This window comes from Talpa occidentalis, unplaced genomic scaffold (genome assembly GCF_014898055.3).
Source record: "Talpa occidentalis isolate TD23 unplaced genomic scaffold, MPIMG_talOcc4v2.1 talOcc4.17, whole genome shotgun sequence".
NCBI classification, from domain to species: Eukaryota; Metazoa; Chordata; class Mammalia; order Eulipotyphla; family Talpidae; genus Talpa; species Talpa occidentalis.
Genome location: NW_023601754.1, coordinates 6866045 through 6885753, shown reverse-complemented (window position 1 = coordinate 6885753; position 19709 = coordinate 6866045). Strand labels below are relative to the sequence as shown.

The 19709-nt window shown below is 54.5% G+C and overlaps 2 protein-coding genes across 4 annotated transcripts; both read right to left on the bottom strand.

Moving 5' to 3' along the window:
* Positions 1 to 4858: 4858 nt before the first annotated feature.
* NRN1L (neuritin 1 like) lies at positions 4859 to 6295 on the bottom strand. The gene is made up of 3 exons (XM_037518056.1): positions 6205 to 6295; positions 5342 to 5474; positions 4859 to 5214 (listed from the first exon to the last, which is right to left on the bottom strand). The coding sequence occupies exons 1-3, from the start codon at positions 6293 to 6295 to the stop codon at positions 4929 to 4931; spliced, it is 510 nt and encodes a 169-aa protein (XP_037373953.1). The 3' UTR covers positions 4859 to 4928.
* A 381-nt stretch (positions 6296 to 6676) lies between these two features.
* On the bottom strand, positions 6677 to 18935 carry EDC4 (enhancer of mRNA decapping 4). Of its 3 annotated transcripts, none has more exons than XM_037515933.1 (29): positions 18641 to 18935; positions 15619 to 15775; positions 15164 to 15275; positions 14785 to 14884; positions 14348 to 14537; positions 14095 to 14242; positions 13902 to 14006; positions 13485 to 13594; positions 13317 to 13400; positions 13127 to 13222; positions 12927 to 13029; positions 12629 to 12809; positions 12464 to 12536; positions 11615 to 11706; positions 11349 to 11536; positions 11128 to 11258; positions 10899 to 11052; positions 10109 to 10542; positions 9924 to 10025; positions 9691 to 9843; positions 9568 to 9604; positions 9261 to 9438; positions 8985 to 9140; positions 8768 to 8883; positions 8511 to 8676; positions 8241 to 8427; positions 7929 to 8148; positions 7435 to 7598; positions 6677 to 7207 (listed from the first exon to the last, which is right to left on the bottom strand). In XM_037515933.1, exons 1-29 carry the CDS (start codon positions 18723 to 18725, stop codon positions 7015 to 7017), a joined length of 4215 nt encoding a protein of 1404 aa, XP_037371830.1. In that variant the 5' UTR covers positions 18726 to 18935; the 3' UTR covers positions 6677 to 7014. The 3 variants fall into 3 exon arrangements, with proteins under 3 accessions (XP_037371830.1, XP_054552898.1, XP_054552897.1); XM_054696923.1 differs by having other exon boundaries at positions 11349 to 11548; positions 13485 to 13627; positions 18641 to 18828; XM_054696922.1 differs by having other exon boundaries at positions 8985 to 9438.
* Positions 18936 to 19709: the final 774 nt, after the last annotated feature.

Sequence of the window (19709 nt, the reverse complement as noted above, 5' to 3'; positions counted from 1 at the left end):
TGCCCGTCGCTCAAAGATTGGGCGGGACCAGTGTTAGGGAAAGGGGGACCCGCGGGAAGTGGGGAGAAAGTTTCAAGTTTCTGTTTAGGGAAGAGGGCGTTCTTTCGTGGGGGCTTGGGGCAGAAGTGCCTTTCTTTCTCCTTTTTTTTTTTTTAAGATTCTTTTATTTTTTATTTATACACGAGCTGGGTACAGACCAGAGGCGGGGGAAGGTGAGAGGATTCACCAGAGACAGAGCGGGGAGCAGAACAGGCAGGAGAAACACACTGCTGAGGGGAGCAGAGAGCGAGGCAGGAGAGGTCTGCCGCGCCATGTGGGTATTTCCCTGGCCGGCCGGGAATCGAACCCACGCGGCAGAGGCTGCGGACAGCTTCACAGCGCTGAGCTCAACCCACGGTGCCACTGGGGAGGCCTCTGAAGTGCCTTTCAACAGAGGGCTCTAGCGCCTCTAGAATTCCGGAAAGAACTGATTGAAATTCTACTAACACCTTTTTTTTTTTAATGCAGTTCAAGTAATCCAGGCGTTCAGATGTGTTAAATTTGGCCTCCATCACAGCGGAGTTACAAATGATTAACTTGAGGACTGGTGAAATCAGCCCTTGACCAACTTCGAAATAGCAGGGTTTCGCTTTTAATTTTATTGTTGAATTTGAGTATATCCAGGGGCTCCAAATTAAGTGAATTTTTAAAAAAGTTACCACTGACAGAGAATTGGTAAAACATAATCTGACCTGTAGCATCAGAATTGTCTCACATTTTACAGTAAACCCAAATTGAAGGAGGGGATAGATGCTGCAGGTAATAGGATTGTAACCTCACCCATCTTCCTCATTTCAGTCTTAATTTTTTCAGCAAATCTTTACCGAGCACTTACTTTATATACGTGGGACTGTCTGTAATTGACTGGATAAATTAATGTTACACTTTAAACGTGTAACTGAATTGACACCAATAAAACATTTTGCCTGGGGCCTCCCCGGTGGCGCAGCGGTTGAGCGCTGGGTTGTGAAGCTGCCAGCGACCTCTGCGGCGCCGGTTCGATCCCCGGCTGCTCCCCGGCCACCTGAGGAGGGTCCTCCATGGCGCGCAGACCTCTCCTGCCGCCCGCTGCTCCCCTCAGCAGTGTACTTCGGTCCTTCTGCCTGCTCTGCTCCCCGCTCTGGCTCTGGTGAATTCTCTCACCCTCCCGCGCTTCTGACTGTACCCAGTGCATGTATAAACAAAACAAACAAACAAATAAATAAATAAAACATGCCTCTATTAAAAAAAAAAAAAAACATTTTGCCTGCTTTATGTAGTAGCATTTGCAAAATTATTAAAATTGCTCCAAAAGTGTAATGTGATGATTAAGGGCATGGATTCTGGGGCCAAAAAAAACTGATCATCTCAGCTCTGACATTTCCACAGCTGTGTGACCTTAGGTGAAACACCTCCCCTCAGCTTCATTTTTCTCATGTGTAATGTGGATCATAATCCTGACCCCACAGAATTGTGAGGCTTAAAAGTAATACAGACTCCAGAGTTGATGAGTCTTAAAAATACACACTGTGCCTCCATTTCACAGACACACAGCAAATTAATTCAACAAATATTTATTGCTATGAGCAGATGCTGAGCAGATGCTGCTGAAGAACTTGAGGCCCAAGATAGAGATATGCTGACACAGAGGGAACTGTGTTCAGGACAGGCTCACCCCAGAACAATAAGCTATTACATATCCATAGAGCTGCAAATGTGAGAAACACCATCACCAGAATGCTCTGGCCTGGGCAGCTCTAGTTTGGCTGTCAGCCCACCCCTCTCCTCCAGATCTGGGATAAAAAAACACAAAGCTTTTAAGCCCTTGGTCAGAGAGCAGATTCTGTCCCCACCCCCACCCCCAAGTCACTCAATTCCAGGGACTTAGGGAGCAAAACCAGGGGAAAGTAGGTCACAGAAGGAGGATAGTAATCCCCCTGATGGCTGGCTAGAGCCTCCAGGCCCCTGATTCTGGAGGCAAGTTACTCCTGGCTGCCCAGGAAGAGTGGGTCTAGGAAGACTTTTGGGGTCTACGGTCCCAGCCCTATCCCTCCCATTAGTACGCCCAGTTTGAGGGGACCACCCCTAGATGACTCCTCCACAATGAGATGATTCTCCGTCCAAGCTCTTGCTAACTGTAAGACTTCCTATGCTGCACTTAAGATTGATTCTCTTTGGCTTCCCTGGTGGCACAAGGGGTTAAACGCCGCACCTTTAAGCAATTCATAGCCTCTGCAGTTTGATCCTCCAGCCAGGGAGATAATCACATGGCGCAGCAGACCTCTCCTGACTGGCCCGCTGCTCCCCTCAGCAGTGTATTTCAGTCGATCTGTCTGTTCTGTTCCCTGCTCTGCCTCTGGTGGATCCTCTCACACCTCCGCCCCCTATATCTCTGTGCCCCAGCTCTTGTATGCATAAATAAATAAATCTTAAAAAAAAATATTGATTCTCTCATTCCACACACTCCTACAAGTGCCCTCTCTCCCCAGCCCTACGATGGGTACCAGACACACAAAGAGCACCCTTGGATAGTTTATGGTGGGGAATTCTGACCCAAACTCAAACAACAACCAGTAGGTACTGTTAGTACTGAGACAGAAGAGAGCCTAGGAGGTGTGTGAACCTGTAGGAGGCTTCTGATTCAGCTTGGAGTCAGAGTTAGGGAATATTTCCTGGAGGAGGTGATGTTGAACGCGAAGTAGGAGTTCACCAGAAGGAAATGGGGAAAGGTATTCTGAGCACAGAGAATAGATATCACAAAGACTCGGAGGAATAAAAGGCTTGCTTTTTCTTCTGGATAATTCTGGTGGTCAAAACAAGGAACAGATCTGAGAGGGGGGTCCCTAATTTCTTTTTCAGGTGATGTGCAAAGACGGGTAATGACTGTTTGGGAGAGAAGCAAGGATACAATTGCAGGTGAGTGAAGCATGGGAGCAAAGACAGAGTCGGGGCAGAGAGGGAGTTATTTGTAGCATCTGAGCTAGCTGGAATGGGAGGATGTTTGGAAAGCAGGGATGAAGAGGGGCTCGTACACATGTAGGCAGAGGTCTCTGGACGTACCTTTCACCCTGGAGCCTAAACACGGGTCCTATCAGACCCGATTCACCCAGCACAGACTTTAGTGTAAAGCTGGCCTGCGTAACTCTGAACACCCCCACCTCTCCCTTCCGGCTGATTCCTCTGGGCCCCTCTCCAACTCAGCCCACCCCCTCTCCATCATTTTTAAATCTTGCATCCTTATTTTCTTTTCTCTTTTTTTTTAGAAGTAGGGTACAGGCCGGAGTTGCAGAGGGGGTGAGAAGATTCACCAGAGAGAGCAGGGAGCAGAACAGACAGCTGTACAGAAACACACTGCTGAGGGGAGCAGCGGGCGACAGGAGAGATCTGCTATGCCATGTGGGTTGCTGCCGGCTGGCCAGGGATTGAACTCGCACCACAAAGGCTGCAGACAGCTTCACAGTGCTGCGCTCAACACCCTGCACCACCAGGGAGGCTCAGTCTTGCATCCTATCACCCTCTATGTGAGTGCTCCTTCTCTGAAGCTTCCCTGGGCTCCAAGGGCTGGGTAGGTAAATCACTCCTCTGTGTTGCAGGAGTGAACTAAATAAACTGTGGGCAGAGCTGGCTTATGTAGAGCCTTGTCGACAATTAGAAGAAGCTTAATCTCAGGAACCGTTCTGCAACTCAGAAAATGGAGAATAAAATGGAGGGAGTGATATGATAGCAGAAGTCACAAGGAAGCCATGGCAGGGCAGTGCCCGCACAAGTCGTGGGGAATGGGATGCTGGTGGTGGAGGTAGTGGAGGAGGGATCAAAAGAGTCTCACCCTCTCTGTGGTTTCCCCCTTCCCTCAGAATTCTGCCCATGCATATTCCTGCTTTCTCTCTCCACCAGGATGAGTCTCCTCACACTTCACACACTCATCCCATGCTTGCAGAAAACCTTCTTGGATTATTTTGTCTTCACATCTCTTCTTAAAAAGCAAAGTTTGGAGAACAAAAGGAACCTTCAATGTGACCCCGTTTCTGCAGCTCTAAGTCACCTCAGGTACTTGAATATATCCTCTAAAAGGGGCTCCCATCTTTTAGGGATAGGCTCCCCTCAATAGAAACTCAGAGTGGCCTCCCTAGTGGTGCAAGGGGTTAGGTACAGCACTGGTGAAGCTATCCACAGCCTCTGCAGCAAAAGTTTGATCCCCAGCCCGCCAGGGAGTTACCCACATGGAGCAGCAGATCTCACCTGTCTCACTCGCTGCTCCCTCAGCAGTGTATTTCAGTCAGTCTGCCTGTTCTGTTCCCCGCTCTGTCTCTGGTGAATCCTTTTACCCTCTACACCTCTGGCCTGTTCCCCAGTTCTTGTATGCATAAATAAATAAATATTTAAAAAAAAATAGAAACACAGAGAAGGAGAGAACAGAGGACTTAGTCAGAGCTGTGTCTTGAAGGCTAAGGTAGTAATTCAGCAAAGGGAGAAGGAAGTGAGATTGGGGGGGGGGGTCCATAACCTCACAAAGCCCCTGGGGACCAGGATTAGAGGGGCAAGCAGGACCAGGAGTTTAGCCCAGGAGAACAAAGAAAGGCTGTGCATTCCAGCAGATCTCAGGTCCCCACCAGAGCTACTGGGACCTGAACGCAATGGAAAGCTCTGTGTAGCCCCTGGAGAATGAGTGTTTGGAAGGAAAAAGACTGAGTCCCAGGTGAGGGCCTTGGACCCGCCCATCCTGTCCAGGGAATCAGCTCTGGAAACCTTAGGCACTGCCAAGCCCCTGCAGCCGGAAGAAAGGAATGAGCTTAGTACAAATATAAATACTTTTAATGAAAGCTGAGCATTCTCAGCAGAGCCCAAAAGGCAGCCACCAGAGCCAGAGCAAGCTACAGGCAGGGGAGCTGCTAGCTAGCCCCCTGGGGTGGCTAGGCCAGAGGCCCCAGGAGGCAGGCAAGCGCCAGAGCAGCTGCCAGCAGCGTGGGTGTGGGGACCGGGGTAGTTGCAGGTGCCGTCGCTCGAAGCGTCTCCTGGTTGGTCTCCGGGCTTGCACCACGTTCACGAACGTGTACAGGGGCTCCACACAGAGCGTGCAAATTATCAGGGTGCGGGGCTCGGCGAGCTTCTTGCTGTAGTGACTCCCACACGGTGGCTGCCTCTTCTGGACAGCCCAACAAGACTCGTGAGGCGCAGGCATGGAAGTCATTCCAAGACCTGTTAAAGGTGTGAGTTTAGGGAAATTAAGTGGGCAAAGAGGCCTTGGAATGGGAAAGGAAGGGGTTCGGTTCTTTAGGATGGCAGGGGGTCAGGCTGCCCTCAACCTGCCCTCAGCTGTCCGTACCTGCAGACAGTCTCCAGCTCGCCTCCGCCGCCCATGTCGTTTCCCAAGCGGATGAGACACTCAGCAAAGCCCTGGTATATGTTGTCACAGCGGCCTGGGCCCGTTGCGGCTGCTGCCAGGGGAGATGCAAGGACTGGTGGTGGGTGTGGAGAACAGTTAACAGGATGAGCCGCCATCCCCCAAGCCCCTGGGGCTTGTTTACCCAGGTGTGCTCTGGGGACGTGACTCAGCGTGAAAGGGGCACCCCAGGGAACTAAAGGGCATATCTAGGGACCACCTGCTGTTGGTTTGCTTTGATGGGGCCCCCCCAGATAAATACTTCGGGGATGGGGAATAACATCCCAGGGATCTGCTCTGCCTCTGATGTGGATGAGAATGGTGGATGGTGGAAGAGGAGTCAGGCCACGGTGAAGGTGAGGGGGCCAGCGTCTGGGATTTCCTCTCCCTCTACTCAATCCAGTCTCTTTGTAGCCCAGATAAGCTTTGCTGGCCCTCCCACCTTGTTCCAAAGACAAGTGTTTTCAGATAGGTAGGGCAGAATAGAGGGGTTGGCCGGATCCATGCCAGAACCTAACAGAGAATCTCACGGATTCCACCGCAGCTGCGGGAGTTCCACCAGAACTTCGTCTTCCTGTACCAGAATGGGGGCTGCAGAACTTTAGGGTCTTTCTCCCACAACCAGAGCTCAGCTCATGCCCCTCACTTTCCATCCTGAAGACACTGGCACACTTTCTCCCCTCTCTGGAACACTCGCACCTCCTGTCCACACTGGCTTCCAGCAAAGCCGCACGCCCCACACACCCCACACTCAGCACGACCAGAGGGTGTGCCGCTCCGGCTGGGCTCAACACCCCTGCACTCACCGAATGGCAGCAGCAGCGGCAGCAGCAACAGCCCCAGCGCGCGGGGTGGTCGCCAGCGGTGGCGACTACAGCGGCAGCAGCAGCAGCGCATCATCCCAGCCTGGGAGGCTAGTGCCAAAGCCAGGAAGCGACTTGGAGCGCAGCCCTCAGCCCAGCCCCCAAAAGGAGAGGCTGTGATTGGATGGGAGGAAGGGAGGGCGTGGTTTTTGTGCGCCCAGTAGCCCCGCCCCCTTCTCCCATGGGCGTTGTTAGGTAGCGTTAAAGCTTGAAGTCCTGAACTGGAAGTCCAGAATTTGAGCATTGAGATGACTTTAACCCAGTGATGAAGATGGACTATCTGGGAAGCAATTGTGCAAGTGAGGGTGGGTGTCCAGGCCCGTGGGGTGGGTTAGCCTAGACAGAATTCCACACACGGAGAATACCGGCAAGGAACAGAGGGCAGTTATCACACCAAAAGCACACACATACTCCATTTTATTCCAAAAGCATTTAATTGAATTTCTCAATGTTTCTCAAAAACAAAAAGATCCAAATCAGAGGTAAAAAGGAACATGGAAAATTCAACTCAAGTGGCGTCACGATCTCGGGAGGTGTGGGGGTAAGGGTCATGATCCAGGCATGGCAGAACCCAAGAAGGCACAATACCCACCCTGAGCCCAACCTAAACCAGCTGGCTACCACAACCTTGCCCCCCGCCCCAGCACTCCAGATGTAGGAGCCTGAGCAGGTAAGGGGCAGGCTTGACCCGTCACGGCCTAGGCCTGTCTGCTGGCCTCCAGTGCCACCTCACTCCTAGGCAAGGCAGGCTAGCTACGGGAGGCTGGGGGTCACAAGGCCATGCAGCATGAGGCTGAGACGCCGGGCTGCTTTGCCAAGTGAATTGTGTGGCTCGGCCTGCATGAACTGGAAGAGTTTCTGGCGTACTTGGGCCATGACGGAGCCCATGTGGTCCCGAGTAATGGGGTCACTGTGGTCCAGGTGCATCACTGCTTCTTCCAAGTAGCTGGAGGTGGAGGAAAGGGAAGGGTTACAGGTAGGTGACAGCAGATGGGAGCGCCCCCTGGTGGCACTGAGGCCCAGAGGGCGGTCACCTGAGACAGGGAAGGTGGGAGGGCAGAAGGGATTGGGGCAGAAATTAGGAAGGGGGTGGTCAGGTAGGAGTATCTGTTTTGAAATGCTCTCCCACCTTCACCCCAGACTGTCTCCTGGTCCCTGACTGTACCCACTCACCTGAGCTTGAGGTCAGTTCGAGTGCCAAGGTCAGAGGCTAGCTGCTGGATGAGGGAAAGGAGCACGGGCTGGGAGAGTGGGCAAGGTGGCTGCCCAAAAACCTGGCCAGGGTCCACAGTCTCACACACATACAGCACCAGGTTCAGGTCCGCAGCTGTCAGGGCCTGGGAGATGACCACAGAGGTAGGTACTGAGGGCTCCAGAGCAGAGATGCTCAGGGGTCCAGAGACAGCAATGTCAGGCTGTGTTACTCTATTGACTCAGAAGAGGTTTCCTGTGGGGGATGGTGAAGAAGCAAGCTGGGTTGAGGTAGAAAGAAAGAGATTCAGGGTCCAGGCAGAGGGAAAAGCAGGGGAAATGGCTTAGAGGCAAAGGAGAACCAAGATCAGTCCCCTGGGGCCAGAGTGTCTGGAACCTGATGGGTAGAGTGGAATGTATGGTATGGCCTTGTCAGGAGACACCTGACCCCTAACTGCACCTAATGCCTGGCGTACCTGCTGGAAGGCCTGGTTGAGGTGGCCCTGTTGCAGCAACTGTAGGATATGGGCTTGCTGAGCCTGGCAGTCGAGGTGGGCAGCTGGGACAGGTGTGCCAGCAGCTGAGCGCATAGCCTGCATGATGCTAGAAGTGACGGCGGCCTGCTGCTCCTTGAGTGCCACACTCACCTCACCCTTAACAATGCGCTGTACCTGTGCTAAAATTGACTCCTGCAGGCTGCAAAGGGAAAAGAGAGAGATGAGGCAGACAGGGAATCGAATACGGACCTTTCCAAACCCAACACCCTATCCAGTGCCCAACCCACACACCTGCCCACAGCCACGTGCAGCTGGTGTTGCACCTCAGCCCGAACACTGCTGGACACAGTGGCGGCCATCTGTTCCGTGGCACCCTGCAGTGTGCTGACCAGGCCCCGCAGCTGGGCCAACACTGGCTCCCTCGCCTCCTGCTCCCGTGCCTTACGGCTCTTCATGTGGTTCTCTAGCTGCTGCAAGTCTGTGAGGTGACACAGGGGCCATGAGAGGGATGGTGGGGAGAGAGACAGTCCCTCTCGACCTGGGACATAAAACCTCACTCACACTCCTGTGTGCCCAGTCGGAAGCTATCATTGATCTGCTGGAACATGGCCTGACAGCTCTTCTCAAAGGCAGGCAGCACCACACTCTGGAAGGCCTCACGGTAGGCGGCCTGCATTGGCCCCTGTAATGTGTCCACCGCTGCTCGGGCGATGGCATCTGTCAAGTTCTGGGTAGAGAGAGAGGAGCGGAGTTGAAAGCCTGAGCCCAAGCTGGCCTGATCGGGTCCACCAACCACCCTCATCCGGGGCCCTGAGCACCTTGGACTTGAGCAGCTTGGAGATATTTTCTTTCATGCTGCCCTCCACAGCTGAGAGTTTGGTGGCCACTGAACTGCTCAGTTGGCCTGCCACAGGCTCCAGACTCCTAGAGACAGCTGGAGCAGGGTGAGGAGGGAGAGGTGGAGCCATGAGAGAAAGCCAGTCGGGTAGGGACCCCTCCCACCTGGCCCACCGTAAGTCTCCACGTAAAACTCACAGGGAGGCACCGTCTTCTTGATCTCATCCCGTATGCTACGCTCCAAGCGTCCAGCCACAGCTGAAGATAATGCCTGGGACAGCTGCTGGGTCAGCTGCTCCTGCAGCTGCCCACCCCGTTGCTGCCCCTCAGCCAGTGCCCGCTCCAGCCGCCGCTCTGCACTACAGTCAAGGAACAGGCCTAGAGCACATCCCATATCCCTTCCCCAGTCAAGAAAGCTGCAGCAGCCACTGCTCCCACCCCTATGCCATGCTGTGCCACTACCCACAAGGATACGCTCTTGCTCATGCCGTGATTCTAGGGCACGTTCTACATGGCCTGTGACGGTGCTCTGCAGGCCCTCAAGCTGGGTGCACAGACGCTGCAGCAGCTCTTCTTGGCTGTGCCGCAGCTCTGCCAGCTCTCTCTGCTGTTGCCAGATTATTGCTGGCCAGTCCTCAGGGGGCTCTGCCACCTGTGAGTAGCACCATCCAATGATGCCTAACCCACCCATCCCGATACACCAAACCAGGGAAAGGCCCCAGATCTGTCCCCACCCTCACAGGGAGGAGTCCTAGAAGTAGAAAGGTATTTGTCCACTTACCTGGTGCTCCAAGAGCCGGGATCCCACAGCTGAATCCCTGCCATAGTCAAGAAGCACCTCAGACCACACCAGGCAGGCAGCAGGGGAACCACCCCTCTCCCTGGCCCTAGGACTCCCTCCTACCCATCATCCTTCTTGCCCTTCCTCTTGATCTTGGGTGAGGTGCGAGGGGATCCCTTAGACTTCCAGTCCTTGGCAGGTAGCCGGGGAGTGGGCACTTTGCTGCCAAAGCCCCCTGCAGCAGAGGCAAGGCTGGCCACCTCATCATCGTGGTCACTGGATGGGGAGGGACTGAGATAAGCGCCATCCACTTGCTGGCCCTCCCTCGTGAGCGGCACGGAGTAGGAGGCACCCACCTCTGCTCAGCACTGGCATCCTGGCTGTCATGTTGCTGCAGCAGATAAGGCGGTCGGTGGAAAGCCAGGCTCTTGTGTTTTTCCTGGAGGCCATTTCTGGGGCTGGGGGAACAGGCCAACTCAGCAGTGGGTGATTATCTGACATCCCTACCATCAACACACTTCCCCTCTCGCAAGCTTCTCACCTCTCTGCCAGACTGCTGCAGGTCTCACGGGTAATGTCTGGTGCTGTAGGCCAGACCTGACTGTCAGGGGCTGTGGCCTCCTGAGTCAAGGCCACCTCTAGGAGGGAAGGGGTACTGTGCCGATCCCCTTCCCCAGAGCCTCCATCCAGCCCAAGCTGGGGACCAAGTTCAGGCCCTGGGCGGGGTCTTGGGGACAGCAGGTGTAGCGCTGAGGCAGCTGAGGCCATACTGTCTGGCTCAAGACCCTCAGAAGAAGAGGAGCCAAAGCCTCGGGACAGGGCCTCAGATGCGATCTCAGGGATGTCCTGGGAGAGGGCAGTGGAAGCTGAGGAAATAACATCAGGGGAGCGGGTGCGACTGGGAGAAGCCTGCGGAAGCCCCAGAGACTCCACTTCCTGCAGCTCCAGGGACAGTGCAGAGGCAGCAGCAGACACCTGAGATGGGCCAAAGATGGAGACTTAGCTGGTGTGAAGTAGGGGTGAGGGTAGCACAGAAACCAAACATTGGTATTTGTAATGAGAAGAGATGGAACAGAGGGATGGGGATGCAGGTGAAAAACGGCCATGGTCCAGGAGGAGCAGAAGTGGGGATGGACAGCCAGAGGAGCTGCTCTCTAGGGAACACAGGAGGATACAAGGCTCACCTGAGGCAGAGCAGCACCAGCAAACAGAATGCCTTGGGGGGACACTGTGGGCAACCTTCCCACTGCCATCCACCTGTTAGCCTGTACTTCACACACACACACACACACACACATACACACACACACACACACACCTGCCACACGCACCTGCCCAGATCCCTTGGGAGTCAATTTTTCAGCAGGGCTCGAGAGCAGGCCAGGCAGAAGGCTGCGCGGGCTTGCCTGCAGGCTGCTGCTGCTGCTCATTGTCAGACTGCCATCCAGCTGCAGCTTAGGGTTCAAGGTCAACTCCTCAGGTGGCCTGTGTTAAGAAGGCTGAGGTATCAGCATTCAGGTATCAGCTGGTACCAGCCCCCAACGGTGACCCTTGTCTCACCTGGGCAAGGTAGGGTCCACAGCCGATGTATTGCTCATGGCAGAGACAGCAGTAAGAGAAGAGCTGCTGCTGCTACTGCTACTGCTGCTACTGCTACTGCTGCTGCTGCTGCCACTAGGGGAGGCAGCGATCTGGGAAGAAGCCGAGAATGAGGGCTATGGCTCATGGGTGGGCATCCCAGGTCGCCCCGCCCTGAACCCCATGTCCCTGCCCCAGCATACCTGCTGGAGTGAGGTGCTAGGTGTCATGAAGGCGTCAGGAGTCATCAACTTGGGCTTGGTCTCACTGCTCAAGCTAAGGAAGTCAGCAGGTGCAGGCAGCTCCACAATACGGCGGAGGTCAGGCTGGGAGCCGTGAGAGGCTGACCCCAGGGTCTCAGAGCCCAGTTCAGGCCGAGACTCTCCAAATGCTGTGAGGAAAGCTGCCACTTGAGTCAGATGTTGGACCCCCGTCAGTCTAACCTGTTCCCCTCTCACACCTCACTCACCAAAATCCTCATGGGCAGTGTGGGTGGGGAGTGGGGCCACCACATCAGGGTTGAGTTGTGGCTGGAAGCGGATCTGCACATCTTGCAATGCCCTGCAGGAAGAGAAAGCGGAGGGTGGAAGCATTCAAAGGGGCCAGAATTAGGGCCTCCATGGTGGCACGGGCCTCCAGCCTACACCCCAGTTCTTTTTTTTTTTTAAGATTTATACAAGAACTGAGGTACAGACCAGAGGTGTGGGAGGGTGAGAGAATTCACCAGAGGCAGAGTGGGAACAGAACAGGCAGAGTGACTGAAATACACTGCTGAGGGAGCAGCAGGTGAGGCAAGAGAGGTCTGCAGCGCCATGTGGGAATCTCCCTGGCCAGCCGAAAATCGAACCCGCACTGCAGAGGCTGTGGACAGCTTCACAGCGTGGTGCTCAACCCACTGCGCCACCGGGGAGGCCCCTACACCCCAGTTCTTGTATGCATAAATAAATAAAATACATCTATAAAAAAAACGGGGTGGGCCTCCCTGGTGGCCCAAGGGGTTAAGCACCGCACTATGAGGCAATCCGCAACCTCTGCAGTATGAGTTCGATCCCAGCCAGCCCGAGAGGAACCCACATGGCAAAGCAGACCTCTCCTGTCTCCCTGCTCCTCCCCTCAGCAGTGTATTTCAGTCAGTCTGCCTGTTCTGTTCCCCGCTCTGTCTCTGGTGGATCCTCTCACCCCCCGCATCTCTAGCCTGTACCCCAGCTCTTGTATGCATGAATAAATAAATCTTTAAAAAATAAATTAAAAATAAATGAAAAAAAGGGGGACCAGAGTTAGAAGAGTGGGGAGGGGCAGGGTCCTCTCCCAGACTCACTTGGTGTGCACACAGAAGAGCTTGATGAGCACCCCAGCTGCAGACTCCATGGCACTGGCTCCGTGGGCCCCATCTGCAAGAACAGTGCGGATGACTGAGTCCCCGTCTCTCTGGCCTTGGCCTTCCCCTACACACCAATGCACATCCCAGACCAGAGCAGCTCACCAGTCCCGAGGCTGTCGGTCTCCTCCTCAGCAGGCAACACCTCAGTGTGACGCAGCCGGCAGCGACTTACGACCTGAATACCGAAGCTCAGCACAGGGTGAGTGAGCAGGAACTCTGAGATGGAGCTGAAGCAAGCACGGCCCTCCTCCTGGTTCTGCAGCAGCTCCATCACGTAGAGGACCTGCACGGCAGTGCATTCACAGCTCAATTCAGAGGACATGAGGGCTGTGGGTGGATCACACGACCCCGCCCTTCCCGAGGATACCAGCTTTGCTCAGGGAGCCCCCAAGGCAGCTACCTTCCGTTGTACGTCGCTGAGGATCAGGTACTCTGCTGAGAGGTCCAGGCAAACCTTGAGGCTGGGGGGCACACTCACTGGGCTGAATATATCTGGGGAGAAGCTGGGGGTCGCCAGGAAAGAAGAATGAGACAGAGAAGACGGGAAGAACTCTCATTCCCAACACCGTCGCCCCTGCTGAGCCCCTCAGTCCTGCTTACCGAATGGTCTGCAGGCAGGTCCAGGACACGGTGCACCACATTTTCAGCTCCCGATTCTGGTCAGCGCCTGTAATGAGGAACCTCCAAAAAGGGACCCTGCAAAGGAACCAGGCACTGAGTGGCTGGCTGGGCCCCCCTGTTGGGGGCCCAAGGTCCAGTCTACCACCTACTTGCCTGCCCACTCACTCACTCAGGGTCCTGTTTCTTGTGGTTGTCACAGAACAGGAGGCAGGAGAGAGGCCGCCCATCATGAGGCTTCCACTCATGCAGACACCTGCGGGCAGGCAGATGAGGGGCCTAAGTTGAGTGACCTGCTCCTTTACCCGGGGGGGTTCTAATCCCTCAGGCCCTTTCTTACCTCGGCTCATCCTGCCCCTCAATGTAGATCTGCCAGAACTTGACAAAGCCATCATGGCTTGCGGTAGCCAGGACAGTCCCATCAGGGGAGAGGGCCCCTTCACTTAGGCACTGGGAAGAACCCAAAGAGCCTTGCTTTGCCGCCTTTGGGTGGAAGCAAGACCTTCCCAAATGAGAATGCTAGTGAGTGGGGTGGACCCACAGTAGATCCAGTGGTGAGTGGAAAAGACAGGATGAATGAGGGGCCAGAGAGAAGACCACACCCACGGGTGCAGCCACAGTAGGGATGAGCTTCATAGGCGTGGGTCACTTTGTCCCCATGGGTGGAGTGCCAGTAAGCTGCCTGGGCAGCTGTGGGTAGGGAGAACAGATGAGGGACATAGGAAGAGGCCGGGGAAGCAGTCAGTCACAGGCTTACCGTGCTGTGGCCTTTCACCACGATGAAGCCCTGTTTGATCTGGCTGACGTCCACAGGCCAGGTGCTATAGTTGGAGCGGAGCATGTCCAGGTCCCATACTTCAGCCTGGAGGGTACAGGTGGGCCCACATTTAGCCTGTGCTCACACCATGGCTACTCTGTCCTCTCCTCTTCCCCGATGCATGGCCCCTCACCCGATCTTCATGCAACAGGGCCACGGTTGGACTGCTCTCCTCACAGCAGTCCTCGCTCTCCTCAGGGATGAAGGGGCACCAGATGATCCTGCGGAAGTGGTTCAGCGGAGTGCCCTCTGGCTGCCGGATATGAACCAAGATCTCTTCTCTGAGCAGGGTGTTAAGGGCTAGACAGGTGGATGATGAGGTGTGTCTGGTAGTCCAGGTCCACCCACTTTTCTTCAGTCCCCCTCCAACCCTAAGGAAAGGATACTGAATTTTGCTATTAACCAGAGCCAAGCGCCACACGAACAGGTTGCCCGCCTCATCTAGGCAGGCCAGCTGTGGGGAGTTGAGGTGTGCAAAGGCCAGATCAGCCACGCTGCCTGTGAAGCCCTTGAGCAGGGTCCGCTCTGACGTGCTGACACTGATCACCCGCACCATCGCTGAGCCATTGTTGGCGGCTGGAATCGTAAGAATGGAAAGTCACCAGGGAGAACCCAGGCCCAGGCAGCAGCAGAGAAGCCATGCCCGCCTCACCACCATCCTGAATTTTAAGTTCTGTTTTCCCACTCAGCAAAGGGGAGGGTAGCATAGACAAGTTGTACATTATACTCCTAAGGTCTGAGTAGGCTGAGTTCCCTGACAGTGGGTCTACATTTCTGGGGTTTCTAGCAGAACATCTCTCTCTTTCCCATTGCTCCTACTTACCCCGAATAGCATAGGCCAAGAAGGAGTTGGACACAGCAATCAGGTTGCCATAGTAATATTTCTGCTCCCAGTCATACTTGGCAACGGGCTGGATTTTCACCTGAGAACCAAAGGTGAGAAGAAGTGTAGAAACTGAGGGCCCGGCAGCTTTCCTAGAGTGTAGGTGATCCCCAGCATCCCTGGGAATGGCCATGTCACATGTGAGCCCAGATTCCCACAGAAACTTGACAGCCAACCCTGACTTCCTGAAGCTGGGATACCCTACTATCTAGCAAGGTGAATCCCATAGGAACTGGCAGCATGGGACGGGGCATGGGGGGAAGAAGGTGAGTATGCGCCCCCGCCCCCGCCATACATGCCACAATATCCTGGTGCTTACCTTATTGCTCCCCCGTGCCTTGCTTGAGATGCTAGAGTCACTACTGGCCACAATCTCCACCTCCTTGGCCATAATTCCAATGCACGTGGAACTGTCATCTCCTGAGAGGCAGCTGGGTGGGGGGTGCACAAGCTTGACTCTCGTTCACCCAAAGTCTCAGTGGGAAGGATTGGGAAGGGGAGAGCATATGACTACCCTGGTGAAGGCGGTAAGCCCTCAATGCCAAATTTTGCTTGGCCTAGAGGTCCCTAGACCCACAACTCCCCTCACTCACCCTCCCTCCTTGGGAAGGAACCTACGTCTATGCTCGACTAGGTGCCCAAACGTCAGATCCAGGCCAAGTCCTTGCCCCTCATCTTAGGTTTCTGGCCCCTTTTTCTCCCCAACTCATGTCTTCAGCTAGCTGACACCCCAAAGAGTGCATCACCACCACTGTTATCCCTCCAGGCACTCACATGACCTGCTTCTCCTGCAGGTTAATAGGTGGCATGGCGCGGAGACCAGGCTTGTTTGTTGAGGTACCATCACCTGAGCAGAGAGGGTCTGGGACCAGGAGCCCATTGAGGTCCCCATTGTAGGTGTTAGATGGCCGCTGGCTCTCTGCACTGGGGCCTGGGCATAGAGAGAGACACCCTGAGGAGGTTATCCCACCTGTCCACTGGCCTCTCCTCTGGCAGAGCTTCATTCAAGTGCCATGAGGAGCTAAGAATACTCAACTGAGTGAGGCAGGTCTGTGGGGAGGAGGGCCATTTGTTTACCTCTTGTTTCATAAACAGCGACGGTGACCCAGCGTATGTCAGAGCCAAGGATGAGCACAAGGCTCTTCTACCTGGGGCAAGGGGAGGTGACAAACCATCAAAGACTCTCTGAAGCTCAAGTCAGCATAGAGGGCTCCATTCATTTGAGACAGGGCATGGGAAGGGTCAAGACAGACTTCCTCAAGGAGGCTATTATAAGTCAGTGGTAGACAGCACTCATGAACATGAGAGGGACAAAAAAGAAACAAGGCTGCAGCGGTCTTGGGTAGGAGGATGGGTGCTTAAATTCCTCTTCTGGCAATGAGTATCACAAAAGTTTTAAAAGGAAAGATGGACATGGTCAGCTCAACCCAGGGGGTTGACTGTTTTAAAGCAGCACACAGGATAGTTGAGAATCTGGGCAAGAGACACCAGGGCCTAGACCAAGGTAGCAGCAGGGGCTAGAGAAGAAATGATTTAAGGCATGAAGAGACACTGCTAAGATGCAGGTGTAAGAAGGTAGGAGTCTACCCCACAAAGAAATGGCTCATAGTAAGTCAACTTGAGTAGGTAAATTGAGCAGGAAGGGAAATGAAGGAGCTGGAAAAAGGGGGGACATTTATTGAGGGTGCAGAGTGAGGCCAGAATTTCAGTTGTTTGCTGTTGGCTGAGGTTCCAGGACCTTCATAGGCTCAGAGAGAAGCTCAAAACTCCCAGCTGGCAAGGAGTCTAGAGCTCCATTCAGGAACATGGCAGACTTCTAATCACAAAGCAGTCTGGGATCTGACTATTGAGAGGATTCTTGGCAAACAGGTGGATCAAGTGCCCATCAATATATAAGGACTCTTTTTTTTTTTTTTTTTTTTTTTATAGAGGCATGCTTTATTTATTTGTTTGCTGGTTTGTTTGTTTGTTTTGTTTATACATGCACTGGGTACAGTCAGAAGCGCGGGAGGGTGAGAGAATTCACCAGAGCCAGAGCGGGGAGCAGAGCAGGCAGAAGGACCGAAGTACACTGCTGAGGGGAGCAGCGGGCGGCAGGAGAGGTCTGCACGCCATGTGGGACCCTCCTCTGGTGGCCGGGGAGCAGCCGGGGATCGAACCGGCGCCGCAGAGGCCGCGGGCAGCTTCGCAACCCAGCGCTCAACCGCTGCGCCACCGGGGAGGCCCTATATAAGGACTCTTAAGGAAAGCCTCCAGGCTACTTCACTTACAAGAGAGCCACCATAGCTGCTCAGGGGTAAGTTGACCACTATTCCTTTGGGAGGCTACCATGTGGTCATAACACGCTGCACAAGATGGGTCACGCTGGGCTCTGCCAACCTTTGAGGTGTCTAGTCTGCACAATAGCTGATAAGTATGAGAGGCCCAAAGCAAGACCAGGCATAAATAAAGTACATACTCAGGCCTCCCTGGTGGTGAAGGGGTTAAGTCTCTGCGCCATCAGTACTATAGCCTGAGTTTGATGCCCAGCAAGGGAGCTGACCCACATATGGCACAGCAGACCTCTCCTGTCTTACTGCTGGTCCCCTTGACAGTGTATTTCAGTAAATCTACCTGTTTTGCTCCCCACTCTGTTTCTGGTGAATCCTCTCATCCCCCACACCTCTGGCTTGTACCCCAGTCTTCTATAAATAAATAAATAGAAAGTACATGCTCCAGGCTCTGCTTGGAGCAAAGGGTCCATGGTTTCAGACTGCAGATCGCCAGGGCATGCTTCCAGAAGTAGCCAACTTGGGCCTCCCAACAGGTTTAAGAACAGGGTCTGAGGAAACACGGATACGCAACTCTGGCCAATGCACACCCACACCATCAGCCTTTCAACCATTACAGCTTCCCAGAGGTCCCTAAACCTGCCAGGAAACTTCTGAGACCTTTAAAGGCCTATTTCCTCATGACAGAAAGCCTTTTCAGGCATCCAAGCCCTTGTTTGTATTACAAAACCTAACCATTGTCTCTTCTCTCACACGTGCTCTCAGGCACTCTCCAGCTCCCCCTCCATTGGCCCTAACCCATCAGGGTACTGGAACCCTCTTCTCTTTCAAAGACAATAGCATTACATTAAAACCTTGTGAGCCCTTTGTGTTCTGGGGCTCCTGGGGGGCAGTAGGAGCTTTGAGGTATCACTGAAAGCTCAAGTAAAGTTTAAGTGAAAAGAAATAAAGTAGGGTTTGCAGAAGTTTGTAGCCTAAACCAATCAGGGCCCTGCAGTCTGTGATTTGCCGTAATCCCAAAGAGGACACAGAATTGGGGCTGGTCATCTTCCTGAAAATCAGTTTAGAACAGCTGGCCTGAGACTGTGATCTGGAGGGAAGGGCAGGAGGGGTCCCCACGATCCTCAGTACTGGGCTTAGAGCTAGACCCAGAACTGGGCAGAGTTAGCCCACACTAGGCTTCTGAACTAAAGCAAAAGGGTAGGGAAAGCGGGTCTGTCTCAGGACCATTGGAGACCTTGGTGCTAGTACACCAGAGGGCCCCTGCAGAGTCCAATACGGGACCTCACCTTCAGCCGAGACCCCTGAAGGACGAGGCAGAAGGGTCCGGATCAGGATAAGGAGGGTTTGCACCGGGGGCGTTCGCCCTTCTGGGAGCATGCTCAGGGATATACCGCTCCCACCCTCGTCCGCCCTGAGCAGCCGCGGGGACGAAGAGCCGGTCCTGGGGGCCCTGCGGGTGCCCCGGGCCCCGCGACGCCCTTCTGCCCGCTCACCGAGCTCCTACCCCGGCTGTCCCAGCTCACCCCCCGCGGGCCGGTCCAGCTTGAGGATGTCCCGCAGGTGCTGCGTGGCGTCCTCGATGTCGATGCTCGAGCAGGAGGAGGCCATGGGCCCAGCCGCAGGCGCCCAGTCGGCGCCGGGTCCGCTTCGCCGCCGCCGCACACGGGCTACACCAACAGAGCCGCGCCAAGGCCGGACAGCCGGACGCCGGCCCTACACTCGGTCCACCCACGGCCCGCAAACCGCCGCCCGCGCCGTGTCCCTGAGCCCCGGCAACCCCACCAACCGCCTCCACTTCCGGCCCGCGGAGCAGCGGCTCCCGGAACCTGCAGGAGGCTGAGAAGAAAGGTTCCGGGTTGGGGGCCGCTGGTTTCCCTCTCCCCCGGGGCGGCTCCGCACGTGTCAGGCGGATCTCGGGGTTTATCAGTGCGGAGATGGAACAAAGTGCTCGTAGTGGGTTGCTCAAAACCTTACAAGCCTTCAGGATATCCATCCGGTCCACAGCCACTCCCAGAATAGACATGTCAATTCGTCCACCCAGGCTGCAGACACGAGACACACAGACACACACGTGTGTGCCCCCGCTGAGCTGACAGCCTCCGTTTACCTTTGGAAATGGGTTGGTGTAACCTCAGGCCTGAGGGGACCCACAAGAAATAAGTCCCAGTAATTGCAAAGTCAGAGGTGATCCCACCACAGTCATTGTTGACTAATGTTCCCCAGCATCCCTTTGCCCAACCTAGCACTGTCAGACAAGAAGATAGACACCAGCTTACAAACAGTTCTTTATTGCAGACATTTCAGGCACAGGTACATGGAAGAAGCTGTATTGCAGATTTTATACAGGGTGGTTTAAGAGGCAGCAGGCACCTACCTCTCCCCCACCCCCCAAAGTATACAGCAGTCTAGAAATCAGTCCCACTGAAGTCTCCTGAGTATGCTGTCCTCTCAAACAGCACATTCAGTCTGTGTTCAATGTAGTCAGGCAACCTGTGGGGGTCTGAGGAAGTTCTTGGACTCCACTTGCAGTGAGGGTGCGTGTGATGTTATCTGCTTCTAGATCAGGCTTAATGGTGTTGTCATCAGTCCTAA

Excerpts from the sequence above, each read along its gene's own strand:
- NRN1L (XM_037518056.1), bottom strand. The coding sequence starts at position 6,295 with ATGCGCTGCTGCTGCTGCCGCTGTAGTCGCCACCGCTGGCGACCACCC. Across the intron at positions 5,475-6,204 it reads GCCGCTGCTGCTGCCATTCG|TCCTTGCATCTCCCCTGGCA; the intron begins GTGAGTGCAGGG and ends ACCCACCACCAG. Across the intron at positions 5,215-5,341 it reads GAGCTGGAGACTGTCTGCAG|GTCTTGGAATGACTTCCATG; the intron begins GTACGGACAGCT and ends CACCTTTAACAG.
- EDC4 (XM_054696922.1), bottom strand. The coding sequence starts at position 18,725 with ATGGCCTCCTCCTGCTCGAGCATCGACATCGAGGACGCCACGCAGCAC. Across the intron at positions 15,776-18,640 it reads GCTGGACCGGCCCGCGGGGG|GCCCCAGTGCAGAGAGCCAG; the intron begins GTGAGCTGGGAC and ends CTCTATGCCCAG. Across the intron at positions 10,543-10,898 it reads CTCCCAAGGGATCTGGGCAG|GTGTCTGCTGCTGCCTCTGC; the intron begins GTGCGTGTGGCA and ends GGCCCATCTCAG.